Source organism: Apis cerana, linkage group LG1, assembly GCF_029169275.1.
Source record: "Apis cerana isolate GH-2021 linkage group LG1, AcerK_1.0, whole genome shotgun sequence".
NCBI lineage: Eukaryota > Metazoa > Arthropoda > Insecta > Hymenoptera > Apidae > Apis > Apis cerana.
The window spans coordinates 3,913,208-3,940,736 of record NC_083852.1 but is presented as its reverse complement, the minus strand read 5'-3'; the positions used below and the strand labels follow the sequence as shown (position 1 = coordinate 3,940,736).

Here is a 27,529-nt window from a genome sequence, read left to right as displayed (position 1 = left end):
ACTCGAAGCTCAACTCCTTTCTATATCGACAATACGCCCAAGTATATCAACCTCTCCTTTTCACCTGTAACCAACCAACGCTCGTTTAACTTTCGCGAGTGTACCTTCTCTCTCTATCCCCCCCCTCCACACACATATGTATCTCGCGATCAAAATTAGACCACCGACCGTTTTCCTCTCCTCTTCCTCCTCCTTCTCTTCGCCATTTATTTCGATTTGTTGTTTCGTCGAAAATTCTCGTGTTCGACCACGATACAATTCTACCACTTACGTGCGCTTCTTCGACCGATATTAAGTAGTTATGTATTAAGGGCTCTCCGTTACGATTCTCGTGGAATCTAATGTTTCGATCGACTTGCAACATCTTGGATACGTTTCTTTTTTTTTGTTAAAGTCGAATTCTCAAGTTCTTAATTCTTAAGAATTTATTTTATATTTTAAATTTCTGCAATTCTTTTCCCCAGAAAATCAAGAATTTAATTTTGAATATATATATGTATGTAGCACGTTTATTACTTGTGTAATAAATTAATAATAATTTTGAATGAAAATTGGTATTTCGTTTCCAAGTTATTAGAGTGGTATTTACAAGTGAAAAATTTAAAATTTGAGTTGAGTTCCTGTATTGGTTCCCGTAACAGGAACTGTTTCATTGCATATGTCTCTGTGCAATGTTTTTTTACTGTAAATAAAAAATGGCGTTCGGATGGGCAGCATTTTTCAATACCGTTGGACGTATGTAGATCGTGCAATATTTATAAAAATGCGCTTGGTATAACAAATATTTGGATGTATGGTTGTGTAAAACCAATTTTTTTTTTTTCCGTGTAATGCGAATGTGATTCTCTAAAAATATTGTCTGCTTCCTTCTTTTTTTTTTTTTTTTTGAAAATCAGAATGATACACAATAGAATTGGAAATTTTTTTTGATTAGTTTCACGATTAGTTACCCCTCTCCTTTTCAATTTTCTCGTCCCACGAAAATATTCGTTCGCCATTCCAACTTAAGTTAATTATCATTCGGTGGAAAAATATAAAATTATCGATCGCCTTTATTATATTATTCTCTTCGTGTCATCTGGATCGATCTCTCGCATTACGATTTTACATATCACGTTACATCATAGAAAACATTATATATATATATTATGCCACACGCGTATACATTACAATCAACAATTGCCTCTACTATTTTTAAAATTAAATTCTTAAATTTCGTACGAAAGTTTATATCTATAAATACAAATGCATATTCTGAGCACAGCTTTATCCATTCACGATCTATTACAACGACGGATATATAAATGTTTTTTTCTTTTTTTTTTTAATTTCAAAAACACACTACATTTCTGATATTCTACTCATTTTTCACTTATCCACCATCTTGAAATTGTTTCCTCTTCTTGTTTCGAACAATTCTCCGTACTCCACGAGTACTTGCCGATGTTTCTGATTACTCACCCGTCGCGTCTCTTGATTCCAATTCCACGGACGCCCGTGGAATCCAGCGAGTTTCATCGCTTTCATGGCTTTAACACAGTTTTCGAAATCTTTCGAGGCGTGCTCCCCTTCCCTCCTACGTGAAAGAACCAACTCTTCGTTTTATCTCGAGTTTTCTTCTTTGTTTTTCTTCTTTTCTTTTGCGACGATACGTGCAAAAAATATATATATATGTATAAAAAAAGGCATTCTACATTATTGATTTTAATTCAACCTGAATTTCTTTCTTTCTCAGGTTTTTAATATCATCAGTAATAATTGTTTTTGACTTGTGTGGTAAATTGTATATATAAAATATAATGATTCTCTAATGATTTTTCATTTTTATCTTTCGAAAGATATTATAAGTCAACGCGATATCTTGATTAGGAATAATCAGGGATCAAAAAGTTTATTCATGGAACGAAATCTTGCATCTATGCTTTTTGGAAAGCATATAAATTTATCTGGCTTATTTTGTGCTGTGTATAGTCAATTCTAGCTTTCACTTCGTTTAACGTATATAATTAAAAACTTAAAGTTGAAAACTTAATAAATTACAAATTAACATTTTTACGTGTTAATTTTTGTTTTATCCCTTATATAACACCGAAATATATAACACCATATGTATATAATAGAAAAAAAAATACAATAGAGCAAAAGATTAAAAATCGTCGAATACGTGACCACGGCGAAATCGAATTAAATTTCAGAATGCGCGTCCAGAGAGCGTGAAAAATTCTCTCCGCGATAATTAATATCATCACACCGCAAAGATCCCTTCGTGATATCCTTGTGCGATATCCTTCCGGCATCGTGACCGGACCAGCCAACATTTTTTTCCTTTTTTCCCTCCAATCATCGTAATTTTTTTTTCTCTTTTTCTGTTACAGACAAGATTCCCCTTCTCCAGCTGATCGCAAAAAAAATCGTGAAATTGTTTCCGCGAGTGTCGTGTCGCGTATCGCGAGCGATTTCGTCACTGTATCCCCCTCAATCGTTTTATTCTCTTTTCACTCCTCCTCCTTCGTGTCGTTCGGATGCGTCGTAACGTTTACGATGGTACACGGAAATTAGATGAAGATTCGCGATTCCCGCCGGTTTTCACGGGAATATTAACCTTCGATTTCGTGTTTTCCCCGTCGTACCGTGTCTACGACGTTTGAAAATTCGTTTCGGTCGTGAATCTCGGGTTGAACGGGTGGAAAAATTACGCGTAACGATATTTTGGAAGATAGAATCTCGTCCGTTTGGAAGTCGACGAGATGATCGTTCAAGCGGATTCGTTGTGCGTGTTACTAGTGATGTTGATCGGTGCTCTGTTGGTAAAGTCGGAACCTGGGCCACGACCGCGATCAACGCCGATCTTCACCAATCAGTTCGCAGTCCACGTGCCAGATGGACCGGACGCTGCCGCGGAGATCGCTGCCAAGTACGGATTCGACAATTATGGACAGGTGAGTATTGATTATTTTTTTTTTGTTTACTTATAGTTGGTTCTTTCATTTACTTATAGTTCATCTTCTGTAACGTTATGGAATTTGAAAGTTAACGTTATTATTGCGGATAGATGTAGGATGATATAGAAATTGTTTGTATTTCGTACTGTATTACACCTTCGGGTCGAGTCGGGAAGATTCGGTATCAAGCGGATCCGACTTTGGCCGAAGTTTCCCGATCTAATCCGAAATTCGAATTCTCGTGTCAAGGGACAATTTTGTATAAAACTAACCTTATTATAATTGTATATAGAAATTAGATTCTAGATATCAAAATGATGAAAAAAAATGATATAAAAAAAAAAAAAATATCAATAGATGAGGTTTATTTATGGAGTCACATAAACAGTTTAATTTTATGTAGACAAACTGATAATAATCGATGATATATTTAGCTAAATAATTATAAGTAACGTATTTCAGTTTTACTCGATGCAATGCAAGTCGAGTTATCTTTCATTATTTTTTGAATTTTATTTTATTTAATTATCATATATTGTTACGTTCTATTTAAAGTATCGTTATATTGGAATTAAAAAAATGATTTTAATAATCATTATTAGTTCGTTGATCTCAGATTATAAACATATTAAACAGCAATATAATTTTTATCTATCACGAGCAAACAAAATTTAAATTATACAGAGGAATGAAAGGCGTACAACTTATTCTCGATTTAATATCATATTTTCGTTAAATCGTTTTGTAAAATTCATTTTTTTAAGTATACCTTCGCATTTTTATTATATCGATTTATTACTCGATTACTCGCATTTATCATAAATGATTAATCGGATACTACAAGAAGTTTTATCTTGATCAACGGCTTCCAGTCACTTTGGTTCAATAGTCCTTCATTAACAACATAATTCAAGCAAGAAATTGCTCGTGCGTGTCCAACCCGTTATACTTGTAATCGTTCATAATTCGTTATAAAAATTTATCGCTTCGATTGACACAGTTTTGATAACAGGTTTTTCTCCGGTTTTTCGCATATTTAATTTTCATTTTATCATGAGTATCAAGGACACTTACGGATACAATTATTTCATAGTTAAAAGTATTTTCGATGGCTACGCGTTACAGCTGATGAGATAAAAAACAAGTTTTTTTCACGGATACCGGTTTCGCATTTTTTTTATCTCGGTTTCTTTCACGTTTCGCATGAGGCAATGAAAAAAATCAAGTTATTATATTACGATATATTAATTGTATTTCAACAACTTATTATTAAAATTATCTACGTAATAGTTAACTTTTTATTTTCTGCATTAAGTGGATATTCATATATATATTATTCATATATATAACGGACAATATAATGGATATATATATAAAAATAGAATATAATATAAAATATAAATATAAATATAAAAATAGAAGAGAAAAATTAAACGAGGATTAAAAAAGAAATGACAATTTTTGGATAAATTAATTTCATCGATTAAAAGTAAAATTGGGAAAGATTACTAAATCTAAGCTCTTTCTGGGAAAACTTAATAAAATAATAAGATTAAGAAAATTAGGAAGCAAACTGCAAAATTATCTCTATTATGAATACAATTTGATATTTACAATTAAAGAATTAATATTATGTTTGATTGTGAATTTTTACAATTGCTTAATATCTTATTCATAAATTGTTTTACCGATAGAGTCGCAGATAGTTATTCGCAAATATGGCGGAACACGTTATATAAAGGCTTGCTCGATTTGAGTTATTCAGAATGTATTCTAGTTAGAAGCTATTATTCCAAAGTAGTCATTGTAATAGAGTTTAAATAGACTCAAGGGAGGAATTAATAAGGACAGTTTGCAAAGACTTGGCTCATCGGTGTTCCAAGATATATTAACCTTGACCACCAAACTTATTACCGTAATTACCGATTAATGGCCGCCGATGCGCGAAATATCAATGTTACGAGTAAAAAATTTCTACGAATCCAAAATATTTAAAACTTTTCAATATTGAAATATCTTAAGCGATTTATATAATATATGATATTAAAAAAAAAGGAGGAAAAATTATTACGAAATATTCAATTTTGAGGATTACACTGTTTGGCGGGTTAATTACGATATCTTCCTTATCAACCGAGGCAACCAAATACAAATTTACGGAATTTCGTTAAGAGAAATTCTCTTGAACCTTCGAAACAGGATGAAATAAAGTTGTCAGTTAAGCTTCGCCTATAAAATTCCCACGAAACCAAAACTATCGCGAATTCTGTAAGTTACATCGACCGACGGAACGCGAGCAGCAACTTCAAACTTTGAATTAGTTCGAGGCAGACATCAGTTTGCTAAATGGAGCGGATAGGGCGAGGACATAAAAACTTGTGACGATAATTATTCCAAGGGAAGGACACTAATTGGGTGCATTAACTAAATTAAGGTTTAAAATAGTACTATTTAAACAGAATTGCAGTAAACGTGAATCGCTATAAGTTCCATTACCTGATTAATTGTCGTTACTAATAGTTAAATTTGATAAATGTATTCGGTTATGGGAACAGCGTAATTCGTTCTTTCATCTTACGTTTTTTTCTCGTTCGATGCGTTGACAAATATTTTTTTTTTTATCGTGCACACAATTTTCAATTTTTCGAGTTCGAAATCATCGAGTTTCTTCCAATTCCAATCTATTTATCAAATGTCGATATGGAATGTCGTTTTGAATTTGATAATCGAATAAAATCAAATCGACGCAATAATTTCAAACAACAAATATTTTTATCCTTCTTCTTCACGAATAATTTGCATCGATAATTTATGAAAAATATATATATATACACTTAACAATATCCATCGTTCCATTCACTAAAAATAGCACATTTGAAATTAACTTCTAGATTAAACGTACAATTTCAAAGCCAAAGGATTCTAGCATCTAATACGAGTGGGGGGGAGGGGAGGATCGCCAGTATCGATTGCAAAGGCGATTTCCATGAATTTTTCAAGAAAATAAAAAAAAAAAAATTCCACCACCGCCGTTCACGATCACGGCGGCCGCCATCGAAAAATTTTTACAACTCGCGCCCGAACTGCGGCCGCTCGCAACCAGAACGGTTATCGCCACCTCTAAAAAGTCTCATGATCGTAAAACTATAAATCACGTTTTAGCTCGGCGTAGTACAAGTTTCACGATCCGCATTCCCGATCCCACGCTTTTGTGAATTCGTGTGCCCGTTTCCATTCCGTCCGTTTCGCGGTGTTGTATTTTTATGCAACCGCGCGAAACATCCTCTCCCCTCCCCTCTCCCCTCCCTGCCAGTGTTCAGCGTGCCGCGCACAGGTGAAAATTTCATTGTGTCAACCGTCCAGGGAGATATTTCGTGCTTTCGTGCTAATTTTTGACCTTTGTTACCACCGATGGTAAAACGGAAAACAAAAAAAGGAGGGGGGGAGGAGGGGGGCTACGAAATTACGATATTTGCATTCCCCCTCTGTCTTCTTCGTCCTTCTTTATTATCCGTGTTTTTCGTCATCCTTGGATAGTTCGGTCAATTTTTCGAGCTTATTTTTTTTTTTTTTTTGATTTTTCGAAACGAATTAAAGAACAGAGAATGCTTTTGAGTAGGATTCAAAAAAATATTCGAACGTGGCGTTTAGGTTATTATTGAAGGTGAAGCAGTAATTGTGAAAATGAAAAGTTATTTAAGTTGGAAAGTTATTATATCGTGAATCAGGAAGTGAGGATACGATTTTATATATATGTTTGTTTTGAAGGATTAATATTCTATAAAGCAAAAACGTACGTTCATTCGAGCGAACTTTCTAACCAGTCTGTAGATCCGTTTTTACGTTTCAAGATCGTGACCATGGTGAAAATCGCTGGAAGCAGGATGAACGAACGAACGGTTTCAGCCTTTCTAGGCTAATCGAATTTAAAAAAAAAAAAAAAGAGCTGTTACAATTGATGTGACTTATTATATACACATTTAAGACTAATTGTTAACAAATCTCCATTCCAAACTTTCCAGAAACATATCCTATCTATCTCTCTTTCTTTCTATTTTTCATCATCTTGTTTACATCATAGGGTATCATATATCACGTACCTTAGAGTATTACTTCTTTCTTTCTTTTTCTATCTTCACAGACAAAGGTTCACTCACACATTCGAGAGGTTAGGTAGTTATTAACTGTACAAATAAACAAATCATTTTCATCCAGGAAACATCAAAATACTTTACAGCATACCTTCTTTCTCATTGTCTTGTTCACTTACACACCAACACATTTGAGACTAATTCTTAACCTCTCAAACTTTTCATCTTTATCAGAAACATACCTTAGAGCATCCCTTCTTTCTCTCTTTCTTTCCACTATTCTCTTCGCATAGAGAAGTTCATATACGTATATATTATATATTCACACATCTGACTAATTATATATATTCTTTCGCATAACCGTACCACGTGTCTCTATTAACTTTATGCACGCTTCGTACGTAACTTTTCAAAGAAAAAAAGAAAAAGAAAAATACCAACAATTTCCCTCCATCTTAGCAACAAAGGCTTACTTACAAATTCGCAGTTCCCTATCAACTCCTTCGCCTAATATGCGCGAATAAACGCCGAACTTTCCATCTCGGAAAGGCGGACGCATCATCCCCCCTTCTCTCCCATACACGCTTCCTCCACACACATCTCGGACCAACTATTAACTCCTTCGCGCGACATGCGCGGATAGACGAACTTTCCATCTTCGAAACAGGAATATACTCGCATCCCTTCTCTCCCTTTTATCGATGCCATTCTTTCTCGCGGAAAATTTAAATAAATAATCCAAAATCACGAGCAAAATTATATAAGTTTACTTCTATAATTTATTGTTCGAAAGGTAACAGTAATAATGGCAAATAATTGTAGGTTATGTGGAAAACGGATCAATTGTCAATAATTATGATAATATATTTATATGATAAGTGTTTCAATTGCTTTAATTAATTACTTTGTCCGAAATTTTTAACCAGTTACTTTTTCAATATCGACCTTAGGCGTTCTCGCGATGAAACGGTAGGTTTGGATGATAAAGGAGGAGTGGGGGAAGGGAGAAGGAAGGGGAAGGCGATGGAATATCGAGGAGGGAAAAATGGCGGAGGGGAATGGCGTGTCGGTTGGGACGTAAACGCGTCATGAGACGGAAGTTTATTACCTGTTTCTGGCAAATGCATGGCGATCGTTGCCATGTTCCATGTCCCTTCCCCTCCTCCTTTTTCTCTCCGCACTCTTGGTTCTCCTTCTAAAAAGTTTTCTCTCTCGTGGATGCCGTTCACAATCTTGAATCCTGAAAAATCTCCTTGAAAGTTCCTCTTCTGCGCGAATAATAATAATAATATAATACATGGTGTATCCCATGTTTCGAAGCTTTATTTTTGGAATTTCCTTTCGAGTTTTATTTTCCTCTTCCTCTTTTATCCAATGTTTTCTAATTGCTATTTGCAAATAAATTAGATTTTAATTCTTTTACAAAAATATTGTAAGAATATTGTAATTTCTCTCGTAACGTGTGAATTTTTGGAAAATTTTGAGAAGTGATATATGTGTAACCGTGATATTTGAATGGCGGAACGGTTCTCCATTCAAATTCTTTCTATGGTGCATAAATATGTGCAGTCGAGTCGAGTTAGTACAATGAACTCTCACTTGTCACGTTTTTTTTTTTTTTTCGACAAGAAAATGCTTCGCCAAGAAAAATTTCTTATCGCATGATTCACTTTCGATAAAAATTAAATTTCTGCTTAATTTATTTGAGCTCCTATTCGAGGCTGAGAAAAAATTGATTCGATATTCCGAATTAATCACGAATGTTCATAATTCCTTGTAACTAAAATTAAGATAAAATTTTCGTCTTTCGCTCAAAAAAAAAAATCTCGAAATATTCAAAACAATCAAACTTAATCAAATGATCCATTTATAATCCATATATAATAATTCATTTAAGATGATTGTTTCGAATATTTCGAGATTAAGCTTTTTTTTTAAGTTCAATTTCAAATAATCCATATATAATAATTCATAATAATTGAATGTTTCCAGATTTTTTTAAAATTAATTGCAATTAAACAATCCGTTAATCCTTTTATATATATATATATATATACATAATTTTGAAACCTTTACATTCCATATCAAATCGAAAATATCAAAAAAAAAAAATCAAATTTTTTCCGATATTTTTACCTCTTTACAATTTTATCAATTTCCACAATTACACTTTTACAACGAGATTAAACACTCTCGTTTCGTTCCCTCCATCTCGCGATTTAATTTTCAAAATTAAAAATCACCATGATAAAAATCACTTTAATCATTCGATGCTACCCTGATGATCAGCTCGACAAAAAGAATGGCGAAAACTATATATAATCGAACGTAGCAGGCTTCTTTGATCGCGTTTCGAACGTGGCTGTTCGCGCGTGAAATTTCGTCACATTTTATCGTCACCGATTCGACTCACTTTTTTTCTTCCTTTCCTCTCTCTCTCTCTCTCTATCCTCGCCACATATTTATTTCACGCAGTTTCGAGGTCAGTTCGAGTTTCGACGATTGACGACTCTTCTGGGATTCATGGACGATATCGGTTCCTGCTTTTTAACGTTTTTCGGATCGTTTGTCTTTGCCTGTGATACCGTTACGATTTCTGATACCGTCGTGATTCGTATCGTATATGTTTGTTACGGATCGTGATAGATCGATTTATTAAAAAAGATAATAATAATAAAAAATAAAAAAATCAATTCGTCATCGAAGCTAAACGATTGAAATTTGTTTCTTTTTTTTTTTTTTACTTACGAACGATCCTTATGAATTTTTCCAAATTTTATTATTCGATAAAATTATTGATATTAGATTTAAATATGGATTTAAATCTTTCAAGCGGATCGTTCGTATAAATTTTTTTAAAAAAAATTGTACAACGAATCGAGCGAGTAATCAATTTGGAAATAAAACTATTAGTAAGATATTTTTTTCTCCATTTTTTAAATTTTACCTTATCACCATTTATCGTATAAGAGTGTAACTTATAATTAAAGATAAAAAAAAAATGCACAAACAATGAATATAGATTTCTATTCAAATTTCACTTTGCTTTGTACCTGTTAATAAAAATTTCAATTTGCAATTAATCACCTCTTAATTCTCATTTAACGTCACGTATTACCTATTTCCTTTACAATCGTATCAATAGCGAACGGGAGAAGAAAGGGTGGAAATAAAATTCTTCTTTTCGTATTCAAACTCTCTTTTCTATTTTTTTTCATTCCACGATTAAACAAACGGTTCAATTTACATCAAATTGTGAATGACAGACTACTCCCTTTGACTCCCTTTCACTCGTTATCGAGGCGAGTTCCTCGTCTCACACACGAATTACTTCCTTTCAATCTTGGAAGCATAAATTATCAGATTTCTATAAACAAGTAAGAAGAGGGATGCATCGATACTTCATTCATGCAAATTTTCCTTTCTCCCCAGCTTCCGTTTGACACAAAGCGCGTGTGTATGGATATATTTGCCCTCGATAAAATCTCGATCCCCAATCGAATTAATACGAGAAATACAATCGAAATGATGGATAAAAGATCTTTCTTGGTAGCCTCCGATTGATATTTTATTTAATTTCACGTTTCCTTTGGAAAGAATCTTCGATATTCGATTATTCCACGGACTCGTCCATTCTTGAAATTTAACCGATTGTTGCCCTACAATTTGTGAAACGGCGATAAGGAAAAGGCTTATTTTTTTGAATTTATTCGTTATTTTTTAGTTTTTTAGAAAGGTGCTGAACTTGTTGAAGACGATCAAAGAACAAATTTACTCGACGAAACTGTCGCGTTGCACACGATAATGATAAGCAATTGTGAAATTCGGATTATTAATAGAAGACATGGTTATCGGCAAGAGAAATTTTTTTATCAACTTTTCATTCAACATCACGTGATGAAATTAGAGAGAAACAGGAAGATCAAAGAAACGTTTTCGAATATTTCGCCAATTTTCTTTTTTTTTTTTTGTCCAATACAATAGTGCAAATAGCGAAAGGAAATAAATACGTGCAATTGTATCAAATGTAGAAGAAGAAAAGAAAGAGGGAATTTTTATAAGAACGAGAGATATTGAGATTTCGATAAAAAAGTATTTGTGTTAATGTCGATGTAAGGAAGGGAAAAAAAATATTTAGCTTCAATTTTTTAATTCGCAATATCACGTGAAATCGTGCAATTGCCAAATGTACAAGAAAGAAAGTCAAAAATACGAGAGATTTTTACAATAACAGAGGCAACGAGAGACACAATTATCTGGTCGGACGGTGCCTCAACGTCTGATGTGGAAAATATCTGGAATGTTATCAATATCGAAAAACAAAAAAAAAAAAAAGAGAACATTCCATCAACTTTTTTTGTATTTGAATATTTTACAACAAAATAATAATTCACGTAACAAAATCAAATAAATATACGTGAAATCATCAATAAGCAAATATACAAGGAAGAAAAAAAAAGACACAAGAATCATTATATAATAACTCGAAAGGCACGATTACTCACAATAACCTCAACGTGATGTGAAAAATATCTGCAACGTTAATGCAAGGAAACAAAAAACATTTCGATTTTTCATCCGCAACGATATATTTCGAAATCAAATAAATGAAATCCAGCGATTAATATCAAATATATATCAAAAAAAAAAAGGAAAGAAAATTTTTACAACAATTTCCGTGATAACGAAAGATTTTGATAAAAAAATACAAAAAATATTTCACCAACTTTTCAATAATATATCACGTATACGAAAACAATAAATATATAAATAAATACTTTGTAATCGTATAAATGTATGGAGGGGGAAAAAAAAAAAAGAAAAGACAGAACGAAGGATTTTTACAATAACAGAGAGACACGATTATCCGCAGAAACCTCGCTTCTACGAGGAGGAAGTTCGCCTCTTACCGATTCTACTTCTCCTTCTTTATCCCTCGGGCAAGAGTTCCACGCGGTTCACTCGAGGTCTGGCGGATACAATCACCGGTGGAATGGTGGGGGGATCGATTTAAACGTGTTTTGATCGGGTATATAGGGCGCGCGAGTTGTCTCGCCCCACAAAAGTTCATCGGTGTGGACGCAATATTAAGGCGAGGCCTCGACGAGAGAAAGGATTTCGCGCAATGCCCTTTCTCACGTGTGGGTGCCGCCCAACTATCTTGCGCATATCTGTTTGTGTTTGTACAGACTGCACCGTTCGTGCAACATGGTAGAGTCGAAGAGAAATCTTTTCGTCTATTCATTTTCGTACCTTCTTTAAGGAGAGAAACACGTAGAATTTGCTCTTGTATGTCGAAGAATTTATTGATCATCTTTTACTTCCTTTCTTGAAGATGTAAAAAATTGCAGAATTTTAATAAAATACGGAAATAAGGTTATTTGGATTGGTTAAAGATATGGATGAAAAAAGTAAATTAAATTATCACGTATATGTAACATATATGTTTGTAACTATTTCAATTTTTGAAAGATATGCTATGCATATGAAAGAAAGGCGAGACATTTTCTAACCTAATATATTCCAAAGGGTTAAGTCGTGATCGAAGTCGGTATGTAATGGTGCTTGTAGAGGGCGTTGGAGAGGTTAGAAGTCAAAATAAATATGCAAAAGTGAACGTACAAAAATGTTGCAAGAGATTTATTTATTAAGTCACGAACAGTTTTTAATTTTTAACCAAGTTTTCCTTTAAAGTCTCCAAAGATATATATTATTCTCTTCCATGTTACGTTAATACGATACAATAAAAGTAAGGTTAAAATTATTCTGAAAGAAAAAAAGGTCTAATTTTTATAATATTTTACCGATATTTTCAGTCTTTGAAATGGACGCTGGAATATTGCTCTCCTTCTTGTCTCCTTCTTCGTTTTCTTTTCCTTTAAAACTCGACTCGAAGAAACTGTTTCGCAACGGTTGTGCACTTCGCGTCTACCTCTCGACGCGAAACAGCCCCGCACTTCGGCTTATTGGGTTATCCCGTGAGTAATGCTATTCCCAACTATTGAATTTCGCTCGAAAAGAGGTGATGTTTAAGTTTATATCCACCGCCGTTTAACAACGTTCGTCATTGTTGTTCGAACAAATATTCGACTTTTGTATTTAGAGGGGGAAAAAAAGAAACGATACGAGAAAATTTAATTCCAGATGTATAAAATTTCTTTCTTCTCTTTTTCCACGAGTTTATTGTAGATGGCGCGAAAAGCGCCACATTGCCGATGACTATGGTATTTTGGAACACGATAGACGCGACCTCTCAAGCCTCATAAGATCTAACAATGATGACCCTCGAGAGGTCAGAGAACGCGACTTGATAATTGATAACATCGATATTGATATTTACAAGTTTTACGATTACGCAACCGTCTACGAAGAAAGAAAATATACGATACGTACTTTATTAAGAAATCGTGGAATTAAGCGTTACAAAAATACTTATCACGCTTGTCGTTGATATGAAATCTGGTACAAGGAATTATAATCATATACACAAACATTATAAAATTCGATAAGAAATTGGTGGAAAAATGCGATTCTAGAAATTGTACGATGAATCATTTTGTGTCAATCTTGCTTTTTATACCACTGCAAAATTAAATTGCTCGTAAACTTCATTACTCGAGTTTAATTTGTTCGAATCGTAAATCCTTATTTTATTCGATATGTCATATTTCAAGTTAAAAGAAGTGATTAAACAAGAACGCTTACCAATTTTCCAACAAGATCTTATCACGAGAATCTCTGGATCTTTCCACTTCCTCGCCATAACCTCCAAGGATATCGCAATTATGCCTCACAAACTTACACGATTGTTACACGACGACTTCCTCTCTCTAATCGCCGTCGAATTCTCAAATTCCCGACCTTCCGTAGAATCTTTTTCAGAACCCCTCTTTACGCATCGTCGAAGTCGAAAGAAAGCACGAGAAGAGGCGAAGCGAGAGACGTGGATTATCTCGTTGATCGAATAATTCGTATTCCCCCCTCCACCATATATTGTACATTCCTGTCTCGCGCGATTCTCGTTTCTGTCCTCCGTTCTGGGAATGAAAATTTTCGATAAGAAGAAGAAGAAGAAGAAGAAAAGGGGATCGGGAAGTGGTGATTTATATTTTCCAGTCGACTGGTCTGGGCCCGGTGTCGATGCTCGTAGAAAGTCGAGCATGTTGAAAAATGTTTTTATTTCATCGCGTTGGAAGGAGGAAAGGAAGAAGGTGTTCCACCTTCCTTGACGCCTGTGGATGTGGGATTTATGCCTCCTCGACAATTTCCGCGAATCGTTTCACCCCGACAGACCGAGGAAAATCAGTTTCCCTCGCACTGCCTGCGTATCTTCTCGCGTGGAAATATTCCCCGCTTCCATTTGAATTTCCCGCCGACTTTCAATCCTCTTTACCTCTCTCTCTCTTTCTCTCTCTGTTTCAATGAATCTCATTTACGTTCCTCGCGAATTAACAGAGGTAGGTTAGCTTGGATAATAAAACGTGTATACACTGTGATTTTCTGTCAAAAGTGAATTTTTAATCTCGATCGACGATTTCGATTATTTTTGATTGAAATGGATCATTTGATTGATTTTATAATTTTTATAATGTACGTTTGGTTGGTGTTGGTTTAATTATATTGATTATAATTTTGATTCAGGAAAGTATGGGTAAGAGGATAGAACAATTTTCTAAAAATTTCAGAATATTCTTAATGTGGATAGAAACTTTTGCGATTCTTCATATTCAATTGTAAATATGTATAAATATTTCATTAATTCATGTTTATTCAATAAGTGCACATTTTTTTTATCTTGAAACGTAAAATTCTTCTCGCTTTTTTTATAAGAAATAAAATTTTTCAGAATTGAATTTCATCTTTTACAGTAATTACGTAGTCATTAATTCGGTAGTTATCGATGATCGTTGCGATATATATTAATTTAACGGAATATTGGAATATTTGCAACATCTTTCACCAAAGAATTTATTCATTCAATTTATTAAATGCTATATAATTAGAAAATTCAAAAGAATTTAGAAATTCTATTTTATATATATATATATATATATATATATATATACATTGAAGTACAGTATTGCAATTTAAATATATAACACGTACATTTCTTCAACTGTAATATCATGAAATTGCGTGATGCACTTAAAAATAATGTCGTTACGCTTTCCACTGTAAAATCGAGGAATCATGTTATACCACGATTTTATCGAGGGAAAATTCTCGAACAGCTTGTGGACTGCGTCGATATCAATATTACCCAGTATTTGCTACAGTTTGCGGAAACGAAATATTGGAAACGAAAGTTTTGCAATATTTTTTAAACCAATAGTAGAATAAAACTATTCTGAATGTTTCCATATTTTTATTCTCCTTTTTTCCTTTCTTTTTATTTTTGAAATTGTAAAAAGTGTTATGCTTCAGATATATTCTTCGAAAAACTTCCATTTTACGATGTTTGTAATTTATTTTTCCATTTTCTTAATGCTATTGAAGTTATATTCTTTCAAAGATATAAATTTACTTGTTGCTATTATTTTATTTAAAGTTTAAATACTTTATGGATGAAATCTTCGGTTAAACGTCTTTAGTTCCGTTCATGAAAATATGACTTTACTACTATATAAATTATGGAATACCGTGTCGACGATTAAAGGCGCTATCTACATTATTTCTCTTGTACTAAAATTAACATCATTATACATGTATGCACATATGTACAATGTATTCTTGTTTTAACATTTAATTATGAATATAAACTATTTCTATTATCATTTTTCTTTATCAAAAAATAAATGAATATTTCAGAGAATAAAAATTGCATAATCTCTCTTCACATAAACTTTTTAATATTTCAAAAAGAAATCGAAATAATTTCTATACTTTATACTTTATATATTTTTAATTATTTTACGACAAAGTAATAAAATCAAGGATTCCAAAAGATATCATATTGCATATCGTTATCAATTTCACAAAAGAATTTTCACATTCATATTTACACATAGCTGCGTATGGAACAACATAACCTCCAAACTAATCGGCTAACAGCGAATCCTGTTACGAATATCACCAATTCTTCGATATACATAAGAAATTCCAGAAAGCTATATCGTTATTAATTTTACACAAAATCTATCTTACACACACGTTCACACGTAAATATTTACGAATTAATTTCACACAGAATTTATCCTACACACGTTCATACATAAATATTTACATAACGTCTAACATCATCTATCCATCGAGATTAACGAAATCAAAGATTCTAAAAGATTCCATCGTATATTCTCCATATAGTTATTAATTTCACAAAAAAGATCTTTTACGTACTTTCATATGATTGCATACAAACCAATATAACCTCTAAACATCATCTAAACAACGAATACCGTTACAAACGTCATCGATCCATCGAGCAAAAATTTGCCATGGATTCAAGATCCCGTGAAAAAACGCAGTCATATCACGTGGTTACCTATCGGACCTCGTTCACGCAACAGGGCCCCGTATACGTTCTCCGTGGAAACCGGTAACTTCACAACTCACGGAACCCGTTTACCGTCGATATACCGTTGCACAGATGCGGCTCTGCTCACCGGTTCGAGACTGAGTTCGTGTTGTATACCCATATTGGAGCAACGAAGATAGAACGAAAAAAAGGAGGATTTAACCGCAACTCTCCGTTCCTTCTTCGTTCCGACTTTCTCCTCGTTCTTTCATCCTTCAGCTATGCTACTCTCGATTTCTGCCTCTGTCTTCTATCCTCGTTTCGCATTCCTTCTCCATCGAGCCTCCGCTTCCCCCTTGTTCATCTCGTTATTGGCATCTCCCGTTTCTTTCTTCACTGGAACTCCCCTCTTGCTTGTCTCGTTCTTCGTTCTTTTGCGCCTTTTTTCATACCTGGCTTGTTGCGTTATCTTTTTCTTTGCTCGTTCCTTTTCCGAGTTCGTTCTTCCTGGTTTGTGTTTCAGAATTATTCTTTTTTTTCTCTCTCTCTTTCTGCGGTATGGAAGATGGGCAACTTCTCTGTAATATCTTTTTTGATGGTTTCGATCCTTCGTTTCTTTTCTTTCTTGCCTGTGGATATATATTCTTTTTTAGAACTTTTTCGGTAATTATTTTTTATCTTTGTTTAACACGTTGTCCTAAAGTTTAATGAAAAGTTTCAAAGAATTTTAAGAAAGCCAAATTTTTATTTTTATTATATGTTGTATATTTTTTTCTTGTTTAAATGTTGTTATGAAATTATTAATAATTATTAATGACTTATATCGCATATCTTCTGTTTCTTCGTTTGACAATTAATTTTAATATTAAAATTATTTCACGTAAAGTATTATGTACTTGTTTCTTCGTCTCTCACAAGTGATTTTTTTCTTTCTCTATTTCTCTCTCGTTGATAGGTTTCCATGAACAGCAGTGTCGTAATGAGACGTTTTGTCCCACCGGGAACAAAATCGCGTATAGTCTGCGAAAGAAGTTCACGTGTACGCGAAATCCAGGTTAACCATAGTAATTTCAAGAAGTGTTACGTTGATTGTATTCAAGGGAATCACCGCTCTCCAGAAGAATTACGATTCCAAACGAGTTTCACGATCGACGAAATTTGTTGGAATGTTCTAGGTTTTCCTTTCTTTATTGTCGACCATTTGAAATTCATCTTTGCATATATTACGTTTTGATGTGGTCACATCACTGAAATAACATTTGATTTAGAAATTTTTTTTTTCAATGTAAGCATTTAAAATTATGTTGACATTTAAATAAATTGTCGTTCAAGCATTACCTGCCATTATTTATATACGTACAATAGTAGAATGACAATGGTTAAATTAAAATCAAGTGAAGCGAATGATCATTGAAAAAGCGACATTAAATAATCGTTTGTTTGAGAAATATATATAAAATATCATACATCGAATTCTTCGAAATTTCATATTTCCGTGAAGAAATAAAACATTTAAATGTATCTTTTACATACATGTATGTACAGCGCGTAAACTAATAAATTTGTATAAAATGTTACATCTATAAATTTTTACAATTGCCATAAAAAAAACTAAAATTATACACGCTTAATATCACGTTGCCCGCGATGTATTAATAAACGAGACATGAATACGCGACATCAGAGATTTCTATTTTCATTCAGGATGTCGAATCGTTGCAAATAGGATGTTTCAGGCGATCGTCGAATTACATCTACGACGTTCCATGTCGCAATCGTGCCATTCGATGGCAAATTTCACAATCGTAACATTTATTTTAATACTGTTTCCTGCTTGGATTTTGCAGGCAAGAAGGTTTTATTGACCATCGAAACACACGGCCGTATGGGCAGTCTCGAATCGTCGATGGCGCCCAGGCTTGACGAGCTCGTCCTTGAATTTACGTTTACGGTAGTAGTCGGAAAGTATGTAGTATCATAAAAGCGAGCGGACGTGCCAATGCACAGATAAAGAGCAATTTGTACGGAAGAAAGAGTAAGAAATCCCATCATTAACTTTGTAGACGATTCGTGTTCGTAATAGTATTACCGTTGAGATCTTTTTCACGTTTCAAGGATAATTAATAGAATAGAGATAGGATAGAAACTGGATCGATTAAAGTAGAAACCTTATTTTTCAAATACTTATTGAGGCAAGAGTACTACTTTACCGGCAGAGATCTGCGCTGATCATGTGAAGCCTATTGCGTGTTTCGTTCATTTTGTAGCTAACAAGACTGAGAATATATGGGATTATATTTAAAACAATGATTAATTTATTACAATTATTGGATATAATTAACTCGAAAGATATGGTTATGCATGAAATCAGATAATCTGTACTAGTATATACGACCTTTTTAATGCGAATTATATACGTTATTAAAAGCATTTATTAAGCTTAATAACAAGCATTGTATGTATATCGCATATCGAGTATTATATGCATTTATATTTTTTAAACATCTTTTTACCTAGATTTTCCGTATTGTTATGAATCATTCATCTTTTGAGATAGAAACATTCTGCCGAGCTGGTTTAATTATAGTGCGCGTGATAGTGTAATAGTTCACACGTGTATAATTCAATATGAATGTAACGGTGTAATCTCGTCAGAGCATTGTAATCTCGTCTACGTATATGGAAACGCGTACTGCTAATTATAGCATCCAATGTGAGATAATTAAGGAACTTAACAATTCTAAAAGTGTAACATTCTAATATCAGCAAATCAACAATTATAACGAAAGAGCGTACGTACATATATATTTAATGAAATTGAAAAACAAATTATTTTTAGATTCGTGGATTCGTATTGCGATTATTTTTTCATTTATTTTTTTTTATCAATGAACAAAAACAATTTATTCTCTCGCACGTATTAGATATTATACAAAATTTTATTTCTACAGCAAAAAAAAAAAAATATTCAAATGTTTTTACATTTTCTACGACGTTCAATTTTACTTTACTGCACTTTTACACGTGCCCGTAATCGGCACTCGTATCGAAAATTATTTTTCCTCCGTATTGTTCGAATATTTTCGATAGAAATCAATTTCTCTGATTCTTTGCGTTATTACGTTAGCCTATGCCACGATATCGTAATCGATATCGAGGATTAAGATTGCCATTGGACTTAGTCGCATTATCGATAAAGTGGCAATATTCCTTACAACCAATATCCTTAGGTGCCGTTCCGATTACCAGTGGATGGCCGCTCCGATTTTTCTCTTATTGTTCCTCTCCCTCCCCCCCTCCCTCCTCCCTGTATGTCTCCGTGTATTTACGCTGCGCACAGCAAAATACAATTTGACAAGCAAACTCTTCGCTCAATCATGTTAATGGAAATATAAATAATGAAAAAAAGATGTTTATAATATCATTATATATCACAAATACATTTTATTATTATTATTATTATTATTTTTTTTAAATAAGATGTAACAACAAATATATGCAAAAATGATAAAAACTTTTCGATCGATAACAGAAAATAAGAAATTCTAAAAAAAAAAAAACTTTCAAACTTGCCCGATGAATAATCAATCAATCCATCTTCTAACTTTGAACTAATCTTTTAATATCTTTCGACAACTTCTCCAGATTAATATTTACCCCTAGTTTCTTTTATCTCTTGTTAAAGTTACACGATCAATATATATATATATATGGAAATGTTTTAGTTACATTTTGCAAACTGTAATTATTTCGCGTAATTTCACCAAATGTTGTTTATAGTTACCATTTTCATGGCTCAGAAGCGATGTTTAAATTTATTTTGCGGGGGAGGGGAGGGAGGAGTTACTTCCATTAATAATTCACTTATTTCTCGAACTATATAGCTCGGTCAGCGACTTTGCAATTATCGACTTTGCAACGCTTGTACAGTCGAATAATTGTTGAACACGGTTCTTGCATTTTCCCCTAGTTTCAGCTATCGCGTGCATCCGCGGTTCGACTGCTCTGCGAGCACAACTCGAATACATACGTATGTACATACGTGTGTGTATATATACGTAAGTCACGAATTTCTGAAAATTACTTTCACTTCCTTCATCCGGACCCGTGGCATCTCGCCCCTCAGCTGTTACCGATCCAATAGAGCAGCGTTTCTCAAACTGTCTAGGGTTCCCTAGGATGTTTGATATCACGTTTAAACGAAGAAAAGAGTTATTGGAATTAAGTGAAAAGTAGTGGAAATGAAATTTTCTTATATATTAATTCGTTATTAAACCGTGTGTACGCTACGATCACGGATTAGCGATTCAAGAGTGGAATAAAATTATTGTTATTTTTTCACTAGTGGGAGACACGAACGAATGAAATTCATTCTACGTGAACGAAAAATTCTAACCTTGCCTGGTTTGAGAACCACTGGAGTAGATCGAGATGTTTCGCCCCTTCTTATTGCATCCTTTTATTCCTGCCAACGAAGGAAATTGCACTTCTTCTGATATCCAGGAAACTTTTGTTATTCCGAAGATATTGGCGTGAGTGTCACTGCTTTTTTTTCGAATCTAGAATGTTTCAGAATGAGGGCGTAAGAATGCGCTAAGAGTTCATATTTTGTTCCCCTCTCCAGAGACAACAATAATTCCTCGCAAAAACTGGATTGCGTGGTTCAAGGCTACTCGTTTGCCAGCCTATTTTATAAAGTGAAAGCGATCGTTACACGTAAAGCGAGTAAAATCGATTATGCCTCAGAGTCCCAGAGTTTAGAAATTGTCGAGGTTTAATTAAACGATAACTAATATAATCTCACGTTCTTTTCTTTTTCTTATTGTAAAAATTGTAAAAAAGCGTTTATTATTATTCGAGTGTTTATTATTATTATCATTATTACTCTTTGATGATTAAATAAATCCAACGATACGCGACGATAATCTCATAATTTAAGAACAAACCTAAGACAAAACTTACGACGTAATATTATTATCTGGTTTCTGATTAATAGCAAATTGGATTAATAGCGATGGCTAAGACCTAGATATTTAATCTAAGGTCATTTTAAGCGTATTAAGTCGTTGAACTCGTCGTCGTTTCAACATCGTCTATCGACTAGTGGCTAGTATAACTCAATATCGTACAATATCATACCTCACACGCGTGTGTAGAATCATATTTTATTGCATTTGTTAAAGGAATACCATCCTCCTCTCCCCCCTCCCCTCTCCCACTACTTCCTGTTACTCGATATTACTTTCCATCGTCCCATCGCGTCCGTTCCGTGCAACGTAGCTATTTCAGTGGCAGAGATAAAAACACGCAAGACACTCTTGCATATAATCTTCATACAATTCCCCTCCCCCTCCGTTTTATCAAATAGAACGATTCGATAAAATTCGTTCTATTTATTTCGAGTCGTATAATTATAATAGAAGTTCGTATCTAGAAAATAGAACATCTCTAAAAATATATATATATATGTTGTGGTATATTGTATAAAAACGAAGATGGATCAGCACGTGAGTTATTTGCCTCAAGAGGCAATCGTTCGAAAGAAAAGGAATATTTGAAAAATATAGGATAGAATTCGCGAGAATGGAATCGCAATTTCGATAAAAATTGTTGGAGAGAAAATGGGTATTTATTAGAAATTTGAAGAAAAAAGGAAGAGAAAGGAAGAAAGCGAAACCGAAGGAGAAATAATGAAGAATAAGAAGGATTTTTCACGTAGGGAAAGGAATATTTCGCTCGATGTTACGGCGTGTAAAGGAAAGGGAAATCCCATGCATCCGTAAACGTGGCCGTTTCTCACGGACATCCTATTTTCTTTCCACCGAAACGTCGGATCGTGAGTCGATCGTGGAAACACGTCTTCTCGTTGTTTGCACGTACTCCAGTGGAGCCTTCTTGGGTAAATAATTCAAGTTGCGAATACTCGCGAATAAAGGAGCCCCCGGTATATATATATCCACCCGATGTGGAAACGTTTCGAAAGCTCCGAGTGCCTTTTCTTATAGTTCGCCAACCCCGACTTCCGTCACGTACTCATTGTTTTTATTCCTCGCCGTGGTAACCAGAATTGTTTCCTCGACGCGTGGCTAATCACGAATTCTTCGTTAATACGTTCGAGTTATGGTATCTGACACGTTCCATTCTCTCCTATTTTCGATACGCGCACGGTTTCGTTTATTTTTTTTAATTCGAATCGCGAGCGCGTTTAACCGATAGAAACAAATCGAATGGATCGAAAAAATAATATTTTTTGGTTATGGCTTAACCTCTCATTTCACTTTTCGTTCGAAAAAAATGTTTCGCTGTGGTTATGTTTGATATCGATTCAATATTATAATTATTTTATCAAAGGAATAGAATGTAGGAATAGAAGGGTGATGAAAAATTTTAAATATCGTATATTACCGATTGAGAACCGCTGATACAAAGCGTACGTACCTCACGCGCGATTGCACAATATTATATCGATGCACGTTAAAAGCAAGGGAAAGGATTTTCACCACGAATAGATCGTACAATCATTAAATCCATTATTCGAAAGTGATCTTTCGCCGATATATTTCCATCTCGATCCCGTTGGTAGATTAATTTTTCACTCACTTTTAATTATTCACTTTTCTATGAATAATTGCCGGAAGAAACGGAAATAATCTAATAACTTCGATGAAAGTAACTTTGATACAAATTAATCGTTTTCAACATGGTATATTTTATATTATATGTTATTCATGTTCGTGATATGTACTTTGATTAAAATTAGAATAATCTGTGTGATGTTTTACTGTTGCATAGTTCGATATAAACTTTACACATAACCTAACTTTTGTGTTGCGAATGTTCTTTAGAGTGGAAAATGAAATGAAATATGTACGTTGCGAGATTAATGAGACTGAATTCGTGATATTATTATGATTTCTGTGAAGATAGTTGGTTATTAAGTTTGTAAAGATTCGGAAAATTGAAGATATAATAGAAGATAAATTCTTCCATTTATTTTCAAATAATTAGAAATAAATTTGAATGAAAATTATTTGCGGTAATTTATTCTAGTTTCATTTGTTAGTTTGCTAGTTATTTTTTTAGTTATTTCAGTTACATATGATTATACATGAATTATTTTCATTCAATAATGAATTTATTTTTTTTTCTTCTTTCATATTTCTTGAAACGAAGATAATTTTACAAATTTGATATTTGTCAAATTGAACAATCACGTAATTGAAACTTTTCGTAACTTTGCCAATAATTGGTTGTAATTTTGCACATTTTACATTAATCGCCTCATCTCCGAACCGCAAAGAAAATTAAAATTGATAATTAAACCGGATGCCTGCCAGTTCAATGTCATTCCTTATTCATCCTTGATCATTCAGTGATCTTTCTTACTAGTTTCATGATTAATTATTTTTTGAACTATTCTATTTAAAAATTTAATCTGAAAAAAATCTAATTTAAATGTAATGGATTATACATAAAGCAACTTTTTTTCAAAGAAAAATTTTTTTGATAGAAATCCAGCTTCAAAGATTTCAAAAATCAATGAAATAACGATGGAAGAAAAAAAAAGAAGAAAATTATCCACGTTTTAATATCAATTAGTGACTCTCAAGCTTTTTCTTTTTTTTTTATCACAAATGAATGATTAATAATTTGTTTTAAAATTTAAAAGTCATAAATGTATACGAAAATATGAGATCATCTTCCCAATCTTGTCCTATATCGAATTTTCTAATCTACTATTAATTCAAAATTAAATTTATAAATATATCTCTAAATTTATTTGCTTTGGTAAATTCGTTGAGATTTTCATCAAGAATTCTTTTTAAATTTTACCAAAATTTTAATTTCCTTCATAGAATTTGTTCAATTATACAACGATAATTCGCCAAATCATTAATATTATTCTATTTTAATTTTTGTTGATCGATTTAATCCATTGTTCATGCAAATGGCGTCTTGGTCTCTTTCTAAATGAACAAGAACGAGTGTTTTCTCGCCGGTGTTTGTAATATAACGGTGAAGAAGCAGAGATGCATATTCATGATTGGTATGCACGATGAATTTCAAGCGGAGAATAATGCAAGCGTTGATGCGAAAAAAATGAGATGTTTATGAATTTCACGATATAGTGTGTCATCGTTAAGTATATATATAATTTTCTATTCAAAGAGTGTGTGGATAAATTTGAGAGTAAAAAAATAAATTTGAGAATTGCTTGATAATCGACATTGTGTCAAGAGTGAAAGTTAAGATGGAAATTCATTTGAAAGTGAAGTAAAGTTTGGACACTACTTGAGAGTGAAAGTCATTGTCTGATAGTCACTAGACAAGTGTCCAAGTTTGTGAAAAATACTCTTGGAAGATAATTTAATTTTTAAAGAAAAATATTGGCGAGAGCAATTTCTGAAAGAAATTCTGAAAATTTTATCATCAAATGAATTCAAAATTGCGAAATTGTTTCGTGAATATTTCTTGTATTACACTGTATGTTTAGTATTTTCGAATATTTACTTAAGGATCGTTTAATTAATTCTGTTTGTACAACTTTTTTTTTTTTCGAAACGATTCTATTAGAAACATCAACCAAGAGTTAAATAAGCAAAGAAACAGAAAACCTTTACCTCATTGCATACATAAGTATAAAAATTACAATTTTAAACATTTGAAATATTTGTAACTAAAAAAAAAGATGGAAATGACATTTTCTTAAGAGAGTTGAGTAAATTACATTTAAATAAAATTTACCTGATATTATCATTTGGATTTACATCATTGTTACTATTCGTAATGAGAAATTTCAAATAAAAGTTAAATGGTTTCGAGGAGTTAGTAGTAATGTATTAAAAAGTTAATCAAACTTATACAAGTTGATTAACAAATAAAATTAAAATTCAATATTCCAATGTTATGATATTTATTGTCAAGATTTTACCAAAATCAAAGATTTAAAATATATTTAAAATGCAAGAAAAACATTATCATGTGATTTTGCCTTCATAATGGAATTTAAAATAAAAATTTCATAAAGAGACATTCATAGAATGAAAATTTAAAAGTGAAAATTACTATTATATCATATTATATAAGAAAATAAAATATCATCTAGTTAATAACTAGTGCTTTTCTATAAAGGAATGTGATATAACTTAATCTCCTTAAGCAATTCAAACATCTTGTTTCTTGTTGTTGCTAGTGATTTTGAAATAAACCTCCCTTGGGAAAGTCAACATCCAACAAAATTGTACTTCGCCATAGAAAAGTCAACATTTCATTATTATACATTAGATTCTAAAACATATGCATCTATGAATAATTCAAATATGATGGAATATACATAATTTATTAAATTGTGAACTTTATACACACTAGAAATTATTTATATTATGCATAAACTATATATATATACAATATATACAATATAAAATGTATTGTATGAACAATAGAACATTTTAATGATGCAATCGAATAATAATTGGTGAAATAATGAATGTTTTTATAATGGAATGTTTCAAGATTTAAACATTATAATATGATTATAATACATTATTGATTATAATACAATATTGATACTAATTAATCGTTTCTATTTTAAGGAAATATCATTATTGTTTTATAATAATAATCTCAGTATAAATTTATTTGAATCCATTAAGAACAAAGTTTTATTACCAAACAATAACAATATTATTGATAAATATAAATAAAATAATAGAAAAAAAGCACACTTCATCGATTTCGATGATTTTTAAATAATATTTAAAATCATTTTTTTCTATAATTATCAAAATAATTTATATCGTAAATATCAAAATTTAAAAAATATATTTAATTTATAAAATAGTCCGTTACATACGAATTAAAAAAATATAATATCATATTTAATTGCACAAATACTTTCATTCTTTTATTTTATAAAATTGAATTATTTCATTCGTTAGTTCTTTTATCTATTAGCTGAAGTATGAATGACGTCACTAGTTCACTAACTATATGTGATGCATGCTACTTTCTTCCATTCTCTCCATAGAGAATATTTTTCTGGCAACCATATCGCGGAAATACATAGATTTCGTACATAAATTATTTTAACGCGTTGCACGTTCGAAGTTTCGTTTAAATTTTCTCACGAAACACCGCATTGCGTTATTTTGAAATATTATCACCAGTTGGAACTTCCGTATCGTTTAAATCTTTCAAAAACCGATAAGTTCGAATGTCAGGAATTATCGTTATCCAATTGCATTCGTCTGCTTCGTTGTATTTGTCAGTGAAAGTTCAAGAGAACATGATTAAAAGTACCAATATATGCAAACTGCATGTAATATAACACATTTTAAACTTTGCATAAGTGTTTAACCTATAACATTAAAAACTTATTATGATTTGTTCCATTTAAATTGATCGTTTTTAATATCTTCAGAATTATTTATTATATAATTTTTCAAAAAAAATTTTCCAACGAAAATTATAATTTTCCCAATGATAATTTTGAGAAAAAATTAATATTTTTAATAAAATTATTTTTAAATATATCGGTTGATTTAGTTTCTCATTCTTTATAGAAAAAAAAAATATATTAAAATAAATTATTAGAATCTTACAATTTGATAATAGTAATTCTTGTCTTCTCAAATATTCAAAAATACTTGCTTTTCATCTGAATAGGACTCTATCAATTCGTTACATTATATCTTCTACAGCATATTGGATTGCACGGTCTTTGACATGTATTATTCATGATTGAAAAAGTCACTAGGGAATACATATTGAGTTTGCCAAAAAATTAACCTATCAGACCAAGTAACTTATTTCTAACTATTAACAAAAGATGTCACCACTGTTTTCTTCCATTCCGTAGAAATTTGATTACTTTTGAAACACATTAAATATCATTCGTTTAACAAATAACCTAGCACACGTTGAAATTGCTTCTAAGCGTAATTCTCAGTTTCGTGTCACTAACAACACCAGTTCATTCGTTTGCTCAACCAGATTCATTAAGGTTTAAACGATCGTCAATTTTATCTCTGGTCGTATATATA

The 27,529-nt window shown here is 32.3% G+C and overlaps 1 protein-coding gene and 2 long non-coding RNA genes across 4 annotated transcripts in view; 1 reads left to right on the top strand and 2 right to left on the bottom strand.

Moving 5' to 3' along the window:
• The window catches only part of LOC107994951 (furin-like protease 2), a 376,396-nt gene that overhangs the window by 6,650 nt on the left and 342,217 nt on the right, over positions 1-27,529 (top strand). For both annotated transcript variants that reach the window (XM_062077343.1, XM_062077339.1), the window contains exon 2: positions 2,376-2,939. In XM_062077343.1, the coding sequence (XP_061933327.1) occupies positions 2,748-2,939 (192 nt within the window). In that variant the 5' untranslated portion in view covers positions 2,376-2,747. The remainder of the gene's footprint in view (positions 1-2,375; positions 2,940-27,529) is intronic.
• On the bottom strand, positions 19,646-21,475 carry LOC133666446 (uncharacterized). Its single transcript, XR_009830622.1, has 2 exons — positions 20,884-21,475; positions 19,646-20,661 (listed from the first exon to the last, which is right to left on the bottom strand). It is a non-coding gene; the product is annotated as an uncharacterized LOC133666446 (long non-coding RNA).
• LOC133666464 (uncharacterized) lies at positions 25,809-27,221 on the bottom strand. Its single transcript, XR_009830637.1, has 2 exons — positions 27,089-27,221; positions 25,809-26,844 (listed from the first exon to the last, which is right to left on the bottom strand). It is a non-coding gene; the product is annotated as an uncharacterized LOC133666464 (long non-coding RNA).